Source organism: Ictidomys tridecemlineatus, chromosome Y, assembly GCF_052094955.1.
Source record: "Ictidomys tridecemlineatus isolate mIctTri1 chromosome Y, mIctTri1.hap1, whole genome shotgun sequence".
NCBI lineage: Eukaryota > Metazoa > Chordata > Mammalia > Rodentia > Sciuridae > Ictidomys > Ictidomys tridecemlineatus.
The window spans coordinates 26,017,056-26,031,634 of record NC_135494.1 but is presented as its reverse complement, the minus strand read 5'-3'; the positions used below and the strand labels follow the sequence as shown (position 1 = coordinate 26,031,634).

General features: G+C 43.9%; 1 protein-coding gene across 1 annotated transcript in view; it reads left to right on the top strand.

Annotated features, from left to right (window-relative positions):
• Positions 1 to 14,579, top strand: part of LOC144371899 (acyl-coenzyme A oxidase-like protein) — a 44,805-nt gene that overhangs the window by 12,306 nt on the left and 17,920 nt on the right. Inside the window, exon 2 of the mRNA XM_078035201.1 lies at positions 11,873 to 11,982. Within this exon, the coding sequence (XP_077891327.1) occupies positions 11,873 to 11,982 (110 nt within the window). The remainder of the gene's footprint in view (positions 1 to 11,872; positions 11,983 to 14,579) is intronic.

The window sequence follows — 14,579 nt, the reverse complement described above, 5'->3', positions numbered from 1 at the left end:
AACTAAAGGCTGACCAGAAGATTATTAGAATTAATAAATAAATTCAGCAAAGCTGAATAAGTAGCATTTGATACACTAATAACGAGATTGCTGAGAAAGAAATCTTGAAAGCAATTTCATTCACAATATGAAAATTCCAAAACACTGATGAAAGAAAATGAAGAAGAAACACACAGAAAAGAAAAATCCTCCCACATTCATGGATTAGCAAAATTAATATTGTTAAAATGTCCATGCTATTCAAAAAAATTCACAGACTCAGTGAAATCTGCATCAAAATATCAATAAAGTTTTTCACAAAACTAGAAAAAAAAAACAATGCTTCAATTCATATGGAAGCCCAACCCAAGCCATCGTGAACAAAAGCACAAAGGTGAAGGCCTCACAGCACCTGATGAGGTCAGTACATCCACAGAGCACAGCAGCTAAAGCAGCATGGGAATAGGATAAAAATGACACACAGGCCCTGGAACAGCATAGAGATACCAAAATAACCCCCACGTCTTCAGCCAACTGATCCTCAGCAAAGGTGGTCAAACCAGACCCTGGAGAAGGGACAGTCTCTTTGATAAATGGTGCTGGGAAAATTGGACATCCATGTGCAGAAGGAATGAAGAATTTAAGAGACAAGATACTTTCTGGAGCTGACCCAAGAAGAGTCTGCATAAAGAAACACCTGGATGGTGGGCACAGGGCAGCAGAAAACAGTGAGTCCAAATTAGACCCGGAAGGCTCAGAGGTCAGGAGCATGGCCTGAGGAGGAAGTGGTTTCCATTCAGCACTCAGCATGATTAGGAAACAGGAAGATTGTGGTGGGGTGATGGAAAAAATGCATGTCTCTTCTTGAAATAAAAGAAAGAAAAGCCTACCAGGACTCCAGGAAAAACAGAAGCTCTCAAAAACAGCTGCTCCACCGTGTAACCCAGCTGTCCCCCTCCTTGGTCTATACCCAAAGGACTTAAAAACAGCATACTACAGTGACACAGCCACATCAATGTTCACTAAACTGGAACCAACCTATAATGCCCTTCAATAAATAAAGAAACTGTGGTGTTTATTGCTAAGTAATATTCAATGGAATATTACTTAGCAATTATAGAGAATAAAATTATGGCATTGCAGGTAAATGAATGGAGTTAGAGAATATTATGCTAAGCAAAGTAAACCAGTCCCCAGAAACCAAAGGCCAAATGATTTCTCTGATAAATGGATGCTCATCCATAATGGGGTGGGGGGGCATGGGATGAATGGGACAAAGGGGAGGTGGGAAGGGGATAAGGGGTAGGAAAGATGGTGGAATGAGACAGATATTTATCACCCTAGGTACATGTATGATTGCACGAATGTTGTGACCTTACTTTGGATACAACCAGAAGTCAAAAATTGTGCTCCGTTTGTGTACAATGAATCGAATAGCACTGTCATGTATAACTGATTAGAACAAATAAATAAATTTTAAAAACCTAACTGCTGCAACCACAGAGCAAACTAAAACAGGGTGCAAGAACCTTGACCCTCTGCTGCTTCTAGGAGAACACCTACTGAAAACTGGAAGGGGTGCTGGAGGCAAGGGGCTGGCCAGGACGCTTTTTACTTGTGACCCACCATTTAATTTGGTTTTGAGTTTTTAAATTAGTGGATTTGAAGCCATTAAAACATAGCTTCTTTCTTAATATGAAGTAGGGGAGGGAGAAGGAATGAAGAGTAACAAAGAAGAAAAATCCTGTCCCAGAGGACAAAGTAATGCAACACACACATACACCACACACACCACACAACACACACATACACACCACACAACACACACATACACACCACACAACACACACATACACACCACATACCACACAAGACACACACACCACACAACAGACACATACACACAACACACACACACACACACACACGCACACACACTTGTCTTCCAGTCTAAACACTCCACCACTGGGGAGTGCCAAAGTTCTCCCGTGACAAGCAGGACACTGGCACCTGGAATGAGCCCCAGGACCAGTCTGGTGATGGCAATAAATGAGGCAGGACCTTGAGCTGGAGGACTCAGGTTCCCTCTGCAGCAGGAAGGGCCCGCACAGCAGTTCTGAGAGAACATTCTCCGCAGCCCTCTGGCTGCAGGTGAGCCTCAGTGATCAGCAGGTGGAGATATTGAGATGCCAGAGGAAAGGCTGTGCAGGTGCCTGGGACCACAGAGGGGCATGAAGGTCAGGGCACCCAGATGCCTGGCCAGGGAGCCTGCTCAGCTCCTCAGGGTGGAGCTTCAGAGGGCCATGGGGCTGGGGGACAGCTCTGCACCCTGGAAGATCAGCAACCTCCCTCGTCCCCAGGCCTTCTGGAGGCCCGAGGACCTGCCTAAGCCAGCAGAGCCAGAGAAGAGTTCAAGGGACCTTCCCTAGGACCTGGGTGGGAAGTGACACCCTGAAGTACCTGTAGTGATAGCGGAAAAAAATTAGGCGGAGGCCAGAGGTGAGTGGAAGGAGGCTCAAGGGCAGACAGAGCCCTGGGTGGTGATGAGGTTGACGCAGGGTACGGAGGGGGACAGGGCAGCCACAAGCAGTAGGGACTGAGGTCTAGCTGTCTGAGAGCGGCGGTGCCCAGCCAGGGCAGTGGCATTGCAAACGCGGGAAGAGGGGGCTTGAAAATCTGTTTGGGGGAGAGAATTGATTGAAAGCATTTCTACAATGTGAATATTCAATTTGGGAATTTGGGTGGACTTTGGGATTGTCTTTAAAAAGATGACCAAGGTGGTTTGAGCAGACATTCTGTTTTTCTGAATCCATTGACCCCTATGCAGAGCTGACACTAAGTTTTTTCAAAACCAGATGTGGCTGCATCTAAATATTTAAAGCTCCCTTCAGGGCCTCCATGTGTGAGCTTTCAGAAAAAGGGAACCTTCTGAATTTGGGCCACTTGTTTATCTTTACTTCTCCTAGCTTCTCAGAGCGATGCCTTCCTTTTCCGTACAAATTCTGAGTTTGGCCACGAGATTAAATGAGATTGCATTGCTGTGCAAACTGGCAAACATGAGTTCTTGACAAAAATGCATTAATTGTGTGTTTTAATTCTGATGCTGATCTAAGCAGAAATTGCCTAAAAGGGGGTTTTCATTGGGATAAGAGCCTAGTAACCAGGACCTCGGAGGGGCTTCCAGCCTTGGTCTTTGTACAGTTGTCCCCCTTTATCCAAGGGGCTGCCTTCCAAGACCCCCAGCCGGTGCCTGAACCACACGCAGTGCTAATCCTGGGTATACTGCTTGTTCTCCTACGTACACACCTATGAGAAATCTTCATTTATATGTTAGGCCCAGTAACACCAATAATAATAACTAAAAATAATGAAATGATAGAAATACTTTAATAGAAGTTATTTAATTGGAACTGTTTATTACTAGAATTTTCCATCTGATGTTTTTAGACCATAGCTCACCACGGGGAACTGAAGCTTGGGAAGTGAGACTGTGCATAAGGGGGACTATGTATCTATAAGCTGTTGGCACCAAATAACATCACCTTGATCACCTGGAGCCAATGAGGGGGGAAATATAGATTTTATAGAACCATAAAAAAGTGTGCCCAGTGAAGGGCACTGGATGGTAGGATGTGCTGCTGAAGGGCGGGTGGCAAGGCCACGGAGAGGAGTGGTGGAGGGAGTCGTGTCCCCAGCACAGAGCCAGCACCACCCCAGGGACCCACGAAGAGCAGGCTAGGCCTGGTGTGGGGCAGCCTGCCATCCACTATTAGGACTGTTAATCTGAATCTCACTTGGTTTGTAGTTTCACTTGTGTTTAATTTCATAGTTTATAGTTGAACAAGAGTTATAAACACAAGGTGTTTATATCTGGGTTTGTATTTGAACATGTTTAAGTAACATTAATTTGAAACAACTTCAGTCAATACGGGGGAGGGTTTTCCTCCTTGGGGAGGGCTTTCTGAGTTACTCAAGTTGCAGAAAACTTCATGGGATTTATTTTTTAATGTGTTCCTCATTGCCATTTATTTATTTTGTTGTAGATTTAAAATTTTAGTTACTTTTTCTTTTCAATAATAACTTTTTTTAAAGTGCTCTAGGAACATCTATTCCAACTGCCCTAAGCAGTTAGATGGTGTTGTGACCGCGGCCAGGGCGTGGGAGTCAGGAGGGGACTGGCACTTCATGCACCCCGGGGAACTTGCTGGAAGTGAGGGAGAGTGGGGAGGGAAGGAGCAGGGGGGAGAGGGGGGTGGGTGGGGGTTGGGAAACCACCTGCGCACAACAGTCTTGGGAGTTCATTGGGGACCTCTGGTCAGTGTGTAACGTCCCAGTAACATGGATAAAACCACCAGAACACCTGTGGTCCTCCATGGCCCTCCATGGTGACCCCAGTCAAGCTCGGTGACCCCAGTCAAGCTCGGTGGCCCATCTGTCCTTCAGGCCCAAGCTTCTTTTCAGAGGTCAATTCCACTGAACTGACCCTGGAGTGCTTTTTGGATCTGTGTCTCAGAGTAGATGCTGCAAGCCCTGGGGAAAGACGGGGCTTCAGGGAAGACCTTGGGGTCATTTCAGAGATTTCTGGTGCCAACTGTGTAGACGGCTGGGTGAGTGCCACACATTTTCCATATCTTTGGTGGGAGGTTGGAGGGTAGCTGTGCTCTGGAGCAGCCCCTGTGCTGGGCTCGGGCCATTCATCAGGGTAGGTGATGGCGAGGGGCAGGGCTGGGGCAGGGGCTCACTCCAGGCTTCTCTTAGCGGCTGTATGGGACCTTGGAAGAGGCCCACACCAGGGCCACCAAATCACTTGCCTCCTGGGCTAGGCAGGGCCCTAGATTACTGTGGCAGTCCTGGGAGGCTCAGAGAACAGAGAGTACCTGAACAAACAGAGGGTCCTCACTCCCTCCAGCTCCACCAGCAGCTGCCTTGAGGGAAATGGGTTCAGATTCCCAGAATTTCCATTTTTCCAAGAGAAGGCGAGCACACTATTTTTAATGGGAAATAGCTAAGGGTCCAGGGGGAGCCTGGAGATCAAACAGAACTCATCTGTGGGGAGGGATGAGCCTCGCACCCAGTAAGTACATGCCCTTTACCGACTGCTAACTCTTCTCAGTGTTCCTACTCTGGACAACTTGGCCCTAGAAACCTGTGGAGGGTTTGGTGCCCCCTGGGGAGAGACAAGGACCACGAGTGGGCTCACAAGTTTCCATCCTTCCTCAGGTCCAGAGCACGCATGGGGGATTGCTTCTAATAACTGGCGGTCCCCAGGCTGGTCCCTCCAGGAGGCTGCAGAGGTGCTGGAGGAAGGACGTGGCGTCACCCACACTGACTAACCTTGAAGTCCCAGGCAAGGCTAGCCTCTAAGGGCAACAGCCTGCATCTGCAAGATGGGGGCATCATTGCGCCTCCCAGGGTTTCAGTAATTATTACCAAAAGTTTGCTCTTTGTTCCTGATGCCACTCTAATAACAAGGACACGTGACAGGGGTTCACTTGATACTATATGACTATGGCTTTGAAACTTATACTTTTTTTTTCGTTTTCCCAAACCTCCTCTCTGATCTTCTTTTCCCTAAACTTTTCCTTCCTGATCTCCTCCCTGATCATCTCTGATATTCTTTTCTCTAAAATTCTCCTCCCTGATCTTCATTTCCCTGATCTTCTCCTCCCTAATCTTATTTTCTCCGAATCACCTCTGTAAAAGCCCCTGTTCCTGCCGGTGGGCAGAATCACAGGCTTTGGGACAGGAGTCCCCTGTGTTTCTCCTTTGCTGGCAAATCAATAAACCTTCTTTTTCCTTTTTTCTCAAAACCTGTTTTCATTACTGGATTGGCATCAGTTACGGACGCAGTTTTAAAAAAAAGGCAAAGAACTTTTCTTGCTTTGCTAGCAAGGGAGAACCACAGGGTGCTCCTGCCCCAGAGGCTATGATTCTGCCCTTCCAACAGGGGGAGCAGGGGGCTTTAAAAGAGGTGACTCAAAGGCTACATTCCAGTGTTTTCTGTTGGAGTGTAATTCACTTGTTAATTTGGGAGAGAGTCATTTCTGAGATTTCTGGTGCCATCCCTGAATTACTTCGGTTCCTGTGGTGAGTGTGTGCTCAAGGACAGATCACTCTGCCTAGGATGGAGAAGAAAGCTGATCCTGTTTCTTCCAGAAATCAGGGAGTGAAAGATAGGGAGGGAGGGAGAGAGAGAAGAAGAGAAAGAAACGTGTCCATTTTAAAAATAAGTCGCAGTGCCAGAGCAGCGAGGACTATCTATATTCCAAGCATAAAGTGGACCCCTATATCATAATCACTCCCATAGCATGCTTAGCACATAGTAGGGGCACAATTAAGGCTGTTTGTGGCACTAGATTACTAGTTCTTTCCTCCACACCGAACGCAGTTTTAGCTTCTGCTAGACACCAGGGCTCAAGCCCCTGTGCCCCATGAACTAGCCGGGTCAAGTTCTAATCAGGGGAGCCAAGTGCTACGCGGCGGCCGTGCTGAGGGAGAGAGCCCGGCTGTGGCAGGAGGACTGCTGAATGGGGTCCAGGTGTGTGGATGGGGAACGGAGGGGAGAAGAGACCCAAGGAAGGGACAAGGAGCTGGAAGAACATCTGTCCCCATGGTCTGCTGCTACCAGCCTCTTCTCCGGACCTAGAGACATGAAGCCACGACCACTTTGTCGTGTGTACAGATTCTGTAGGTCAAAAGCTATAACTAACAAGGATCAACAAACCCCACCCTCACGCACAACTACAATGCACCAATAAAATATGGGTGGGGGAGAGCTTCGTGGGTGCTAGCCATGGGCTCCTTGCGACCACTTAAGTCTGCCCCGCAGCAGGAAAGCAGCCATCACCCAGTGAAATGAGCAGGCCCGGTGGTGTGGTGTTCCCTAAAACTTCGTTATGACAAGAAAAAAAATAAAAAGTAATTCTAACAAGAAACAGCAGAGGTGGCCCATCTAGTAGCCTCCCGCCCTCCATGTCAGCCTCTGTGCCTTTCAAGGTCAGCCCTGAAGGCAGGTCCTCCCCTCGCTGCCCCTGCTCAGGTGCAGAGCTGCCCCTCCATGCCTGCTGCACTTTGGCTTTACCTGTTACCGTGGCACGAACATGTGGAGCTCTCTATTCCTGCCTGTCTGCCCAGCCGCTGTCTGTCCCTGCCTTCTCTTCATACCCCAGTGCCCAGTACCGAGCCTGGCATATAGTAGGTGCAGTTTAGGTGTAGGATTATTAAGAGCATGGACTCTGGGTTTAAGTCCCAGCCCTTCCACTTCTTGGCTGTGCGGATCCTGCTTAACTTCTAGCCCTGAGCTGTCTCTTGTGGGCCACAGGGTGACTCTATTAGCTCCCCAAAGTTGTCACAGGGTTAAATTAGTTATTCCATCTAAAGAGTTGGAACACAGCTCAGCCTTAGTACATGCTCAAGAGTGCCTATACACAGTAGGTGCTTCATAAATGTAGCAAAACAAAGGAAGAAAACCCCCAAAGAAAACACTTTCATTGTCCAATTGGGAATAAAAATTGAAAAGATAAGTTAAATTGGGTCCAGATTTAACTAAAAATAGCAACAAAAAACTAACCACTCTTAAATTCAGTTGAACTATGTATAAATTTTTCTGGGCCTAAACATTTTTTCCTTTGTTTAAAAATGAAATCTATGTTTAAGGCCCAGCAATTACTCGGAGCATCATACATATTGGTTTATAAGTTAAAGTAGTCTTTCTTCTCTTCTCCTGGGCTCTTTTCTCTCCCCTCCTCCCCCTCCCCCTTCCTCTTCCTCTTCTTCCTCACCCCTTCTCTTGTCCCTTCTTGCTATGGAATTTTTAAATATTCTCTTCTATGAACTGTTTCCTTGGGATACCCAGCATCTAAGAGAAATTAACTCTAAATTGGGTTCTGGAGAATCATGCCTCTTGGTCTTTTTTTGATCTTTGCATCCCTGGATGGCCCCTGGCCTGCCTTCATTGTTCCAGATACCGCAAATAAAAATATAGACACCCTAAGACATTCTTATTTCAGGTAAACAACAAATAATTTATTAGTGTATGTCCTGTTCAATATTTGGCTGCCCAAATATTACTAGGGTGTCCTGTGTTTACTGTGGCAATCTCATTGGAGCCCCCAGGACAGGGCCAGCCTTGTGCCGCCGCTCAGGCCCCTGCTCAGTTGACTGTTCTGTCCTCACAGTCTGGAAATGCTCAATCATTTTTTTAACAAAAGTCTCCCCATTTTAATTTTGTATGGGGTCCCCAATTATGTAGCTGGTCTTGTTTCAGCCTTGGAAGAAAACGCTCCTTGTTGGACTTTTTTTTTGGGGCGGGGTGGTACTCGGGATTGAACTCAGGGGCACTTGACCACTGAGTCACTTTCCCAGCTCTATTTTGTGTTTTATTTAGAGACAGCGTCTCACAGTTGCTTAGTGCCTTGCTTTTGCTGAGGCTGCCTTTGAACTTGCAATCTTCCTGTCTCAGCCTCCCCAGCTACTGGGATTACAGGTGTGCACCACCGTGCCCAGCCCTTGTTGGACTTCTTAATCCAAGTCTCACTGTACCTGGCATAAATCAGGGGAATATTTAGTGTAGAAATGCTGGTTGCCTCCTAGATGTCTTGAAAAGCGATTTGACTTAAAACCACTTTTATTGGTGTTACACAGTCTATGCTGCATGATGAATGTGACATTGATTATGAACGTGGGCTTCTGATGTCATCGTTCTACACAGTTGCCACACTCATCGCTTCCAAATGTCAGCTACAGATGAACTTGATTTCTCCTGCAGATGGGGCCTTCCTTACAAGAGAAGGTGGTGGCTGTTCTCATTGCTCAGGTGGCCTCTCGTTCTCTTAAGGAAAGGGCTCGATCAGGCTGAGGTTGTGGCTCAGAGGTAAAGCACTCACCTACCATGCGTAAGGCATTGGGTTCGATCCTCAGCACCACATAAAAATAAATAAAGATAATGTATCCACCTATAAGTAAAAATAAATAAATAAATAAAATTTAAAAGAAAAGAAAGGACTTCTGAGCTGATAGACCAGAAAATGAAGAGTTCAGGACCAGAAAACCATAGAAACAGCTGCAGAGGCATCCCCCAAACCGCACGCCCCCACGAGAGAAAGCGCATCCCAGGTCGTCTCAAGGAAATCCGGCATGCCCTAGACCCCTGACTTTGCTCAGGATGTAATCACTGCAAAAAAACTGACGTTTCATTTTTTAAAAGGACTTACTCGGAGGTTCATTTTAACTCATGAAATTTTGACTACAACTAAAAGATCCCATGAATAAAAATGGTAGTGAGTTTCCTGGTTTTGACAATCACTTTTGTTATATAGGAGATCACTTTTGGTGGAATCTAGGTGGTGGTGGCTAGAGAGAATATCTCTGTAATATTTTAATTTTGCAACTTCTGGTAAATCTGATTATTTAAAATAGAAAGTTAACATACACACACATATGTGTTTGTATGTATGTATGTGTGTGTGTGTATATATACATACATATATATACACATACACATATATACATACATATGTGTGTGTGTGTACAACCAGTATGCTACAATGCTATATTCAGTAATATATCTAAAAGGTTAAAAACAAATGCCTCTTCATTGCAAGCTCTGTCTAGATGCTCCCTGATCTATCTTTGCCTCCTCCTTGTAGTTTGTCAAAGTTCTGGGTCTAGAGATGGCAACCCACAAACCTCATGGTAACTGATGGTTTCAGTCACTTACCTTTTATGATAGGGCCTCGACAGCAGAAAACACCTCTTCTTAAAAATTACATTGGCTTGTCTCATGACCTAAAAAAGAAGCAAGCACCCCCAATGGGTTATCTTGTCATGTAGGCCAGGACCCAGCTTCTCTCAAATTTAGCACCTGAACTTGATTGTTATGTCATTCTAATTTTAATACTAGTTGGAGTAAGCTAATTTTCCCAATTTAAGTTGCTTAAATCAGAAAGGTGGAAATGACCACGAGGGAGATTTTAAGGGAGGGAATGTACTAGATGAGATTCTGAAAACAGGAAGCAGACTCCTCAGCTCCCAACTCTGTGGTGCCTGTCTGGGGATACAAAGAGGGACACTTGGCCCTCTCAGTGCTTAGCTTCTGGGTGGCAGGTAGACCACACACCAGCAAAGAAGTGGTGCTGTGTCCTCAGGTAGCAGCAATTGCTACCAAGATGTATGGAATGAGAGAAAACTATGGAGGATAGAAATCAGAGAAAGCCATTGCTCAATGCTTGGAATGAGGTTGCTTTTATGGAGTTTTTTTTTTTTTTAATAGAGAGAGAAGGGTTGGAGCATTATACACCTAATAGATTAGCAGGAACAAAGAAGTGGACGTGTCAATCCTGGTGAGAAATTAGTGAAGCTGAACTTGACTGCCAAATCATGTTAATTTCAGCCCTAGTTCAAGTTTGTTCCTTTTCTTACTTTCCCCACTGTTGGCAGTGTTTGATTTTCACACTTATTTTGTATAGCAACAACCATAAAAATGTTCCTATTCTTTGATGCGTAATTCAGTGATGCGCAATCCCACGGGATCTAATTCATTACCAGAGATACCTAATAACACTCCCTTTACTATCCTGAAATGAAATCATGGATCATAAAATCCATCTAGAGACATAATTTTCAGAATTCAAGGCAATACTTCAAAGAAATCAAAGAGACATAATTTATAATAAAGCAAAAAGAAAAATCACGGTAAGACATTCCCGTGCCTGCCTCCATACACAGGATTACCAAGGCAACCTCAAATGCAGACCGAAGCCCAGGCCTAAGGACCCTTGGCAGCAGGGACGTTGCAGGTTTCCATGGAAACAGGAAAGGAGAGAATAGCCAGAAACACCTGTATCTTCATGGGGAGGGGAGTTAATCCTTCCATGACCCTGGGACTGGAGAGCCTGACAGCCTCCGTGTCACTGCATCAGGCCTGGGCTCTCACTAGCCTGCTGTTTATCTGGATATATTGATGTCAAAGTTATTGACAGTGTAAAATTGGAAAGAACCTAAGTGTCTTACTGAATGGGAAATGTTTAATTAGCATGATTTATTCAAACAAAGAATACTATATAGCTATTAAACAGCTAAGTAGAATCCTATATAGCAATGCAAAATACCCCAAAATATCACATGATATACTATTAAATGATAGCATATATAAAATTTTATATAATTTCTGTAAAATCATTTATACAGTGAATAAGGGAAATTCTAAAAATAATAACCAAAAGAGAACGAACTAGCACTCTACTGATTAGTTAATAAATCACCCCAAACTTAGTACTTTGAAACAACAGTTTGTTAGCGCATAGTCACAGAACACCAGCAGTTTGGGCTGGGCTCGCTGTTGGGGAGGCTGGTTGCGGGCAGCTGGGTCAAGGTAGCCTCACTTGTGTCAATCTGTCAGTGAGTGAGCCACAGACTTCTTTGAACAAAATCCATGCAGTATTTTAGGCCCGAATTATATCTTTAAAGCTGCTGATGGGGCGGGGGCAGTAGAGATGGCTTAATTTGGACATTTTAATATTATTCTCTAAAGGCCTAATTAACCAGAGAATGTCAAAGGCAAAGAAGAGAACAGACTGGCCATCTGATCTGCAGAAGGCGGGCAGCTTTCATTTGACATGTCAGTGAAAGTATTTGGTTCCGGGACCAATGTTGAGGCTGAGGCAGGCAGGAGGCCGAGCTAGTTAGAAATCAGCCATGGGGGGAATCGGAGTGGTGGGTAAACACAAGGCATTTGCCATGGGCACTGGAGGTCCTTGGAAGGAAGGGGTCTTGCTCTTGATTCCTTCCAAGGAGTTGCTCATAGGGAAACTGCCTTATCCAGCGGCAGTATTTATAGGCACTCTGGCCTCTCTACCTTTCTGAGCATGGCTGATGAGGACTGAACTCTGCACAGGTGGTGGCCTGGGAACTGCTGGCTCAATACACCAAACAGCACAAAGACCAACCACTCGCTGGCCTGCTCTGGAGCTGGGTGGCGTCTGTGAGTGACAAGCTGAGGACCAGGTATGTATATCACTCAGGGTGTCCTTGTCACCTGCCTTCAATATCTTATTATCCAACCTAAGTTTGCAAAATCTTGACATGCCCAACTTACTCTGGTTTGAAATTTTTTACTATCTAATGTACACAAAAATGTGAATATGTAAATTGAATGCTTTTGCAACCTCTGACCATCATAAGAATTCAGACAATGCTGATTTTCTTCTTTCTCCTCATGCACCTTCTTTCTTATACACCCACTGCTCCTAACGCATTATAGGTTTTAACCCTCAAGCCGCATTAAGTAGGTTTTTATTTCCATTTCATCAATGAGGAAACTGAGGCACGGAGGTTAAGTATTTGCTCATGGTTGCATGGCTAATGAATGGCAGAGCTGGAATTTGACGCCACACGCAGGATACATGATTTCAGGATGCTTTTATCATTTTAATCAGTTTTTTTGTCTTAGCATTGTCTGTAAGCTCTGAAGATAAGGCATAATATATGCTATATCAGGGACTTCCTGTTTTCACTCAATATTTTGTTTCTATGGTTTATCCAAGTTGTTATATGTGGCCAAGAAGTGTCATATCATCCCCAAATAGTCCATCATATGTATATACCGTAATTGGCTAATCCATTCTAATCTCCAGTATTTGCGGACCTTTAGGTGTAAGCAACATTTTGATATTTTGCACAAAGTTGTTACAAAAAAATCTTGCTTATGTTTTCTGGGGAACCCACAAGAGTTTGTACAGGGCTTTCAAACGTAGTTGACATGATCTAGAGTCAAAAATGCATTTCAATCATCACAACACCCAGAGCCCTCCATCCCAGACAACTGAAGCAAACTTTCCAGGAAACAGTGCCTGTCCTGCTACTCATGTTACTGTCTGGTGTTTTTAAATTTTGTTTTTTAGAACACTGGATATCAATCTTTTAAATGGATTTCATGGCCCATCCGTGATTTGCAACCTGTTGTTTGAAAAACATTCCTCTAGGGTAGATATCACCCAGAAGTAGGCTTGCTATTGTGGAATATGCCAATCTTCAACTTTACTAGACAGTGACAAGGTATTTTTCAAAGTGGTTCTACAAGTCTACCCTCCTGCCCGAAGCACACATTCTGTAGAGCCACAGCTGATTCTCCTCAGCACTTGATCTTAACAGATTTCCTAAGTTTTCTCAATGCAACATAAAAAATGATCTCCTATCAGGATTTTAAATTGCATTTTCCTTATTACTTCTAAGGCATACCATGTTTTCCCCCTCTTCATTTTCCTTATGTTTTTCTTCTTTGGTGAAATGCCTCTTCATGTTTTTATCCATTTTTTTTTTCTATTTTGTGTGTGTATGTCTCATCTTAGTGATTCTGAGGGGTTCTTTTTTCTATGTCACTATAGATGCTACAACCCAGTTAGTGGCTTTTCTTATACTTTCTTTGTGGTATCTTTGGATGAATGCAAATTCCTGAATTATAACAATTTAAGTTAAGATTATAAATTTTTAAACTATAATTCATCCTTTTCTTTGATATTCAACACTTTCTTTATTGTCATGAAATATTAATTTTTTTAAGTCTTGAGAGTTTCACATTTCATGTTTAATTCCTGAATTCATTGGAAAATTTTGTATGTGCTTTGAGGAATGGATCTAATTCCATTTTTTTTCTCAATTTTCGGAGTTGTTTGTTGTTCCAGTACCATTTAATAAACTAACCATCCTATCCTAGTTATTGGCAATACAAACTTGCTAAAATTTTCCTTGAAATGTATTCAATCTATGGATTTGCAGAAAATTTAACATGTAAATACTTTTCTTACTCTGGCATTTGTTAAATTTCCACACATGTGGGAGTCCATTTGGGGGTTATTTTGTTCCTAGAGAGAGTTTGTATATTTTTGACCCAACAAACAGGTTATAATTACCCTGTCTTTATGATAAAATATTACTCCATTATTATAGCTGAAATACAACTTAGAATTATGTATTTCCCTATAGGCACACACACACACACACACACACACACACACACACACACACATATAAATTACGTATTTAGAATTTTGTATTTCCCTATAGCTATTGATATCAGTTTGTCAAATTCCTCCAAAAGAAAACAACAGTCTTATATACTAAAGGCAGTGTTGTAAGAATGAATGTATATTATCATAGTTGGATGTAAGGTGTCCCCCAGAAGCTCATGTGTGAGACAAAGCAAAGTTTAGAGGAGAAATGGTTGTGTTATGGGAGCCTTAACCCAATCAGTAAATGAATGCCCTGACAGGATGAACTAAGTGGTACCTGAATGTAGTAGGATGTAGCTGGAGGAGGGAGTATCATCGGAGTGTGCCTTTGGGTATATATTTTGTATCTGGCAAGTGGAATCTACCCTCCCCCATTTCTGATTATCATGTGAGCTGCTTCCCTCCACCACACCCTTCTGCCATGAGGTTCACCTCGAGCCCTGAGGAATTGAGACAGCTGCCTATGGATTCAGACCCCTGAAACTGTGAGCCCCTAAATGAACTTTTCCTCCTCCACAATTGTTCTGGTCGGGTCTGTTAGTCACAGCAGCAAAAAAGATGACTAAAACATGTATGAAGTACCCAGAGTACTCA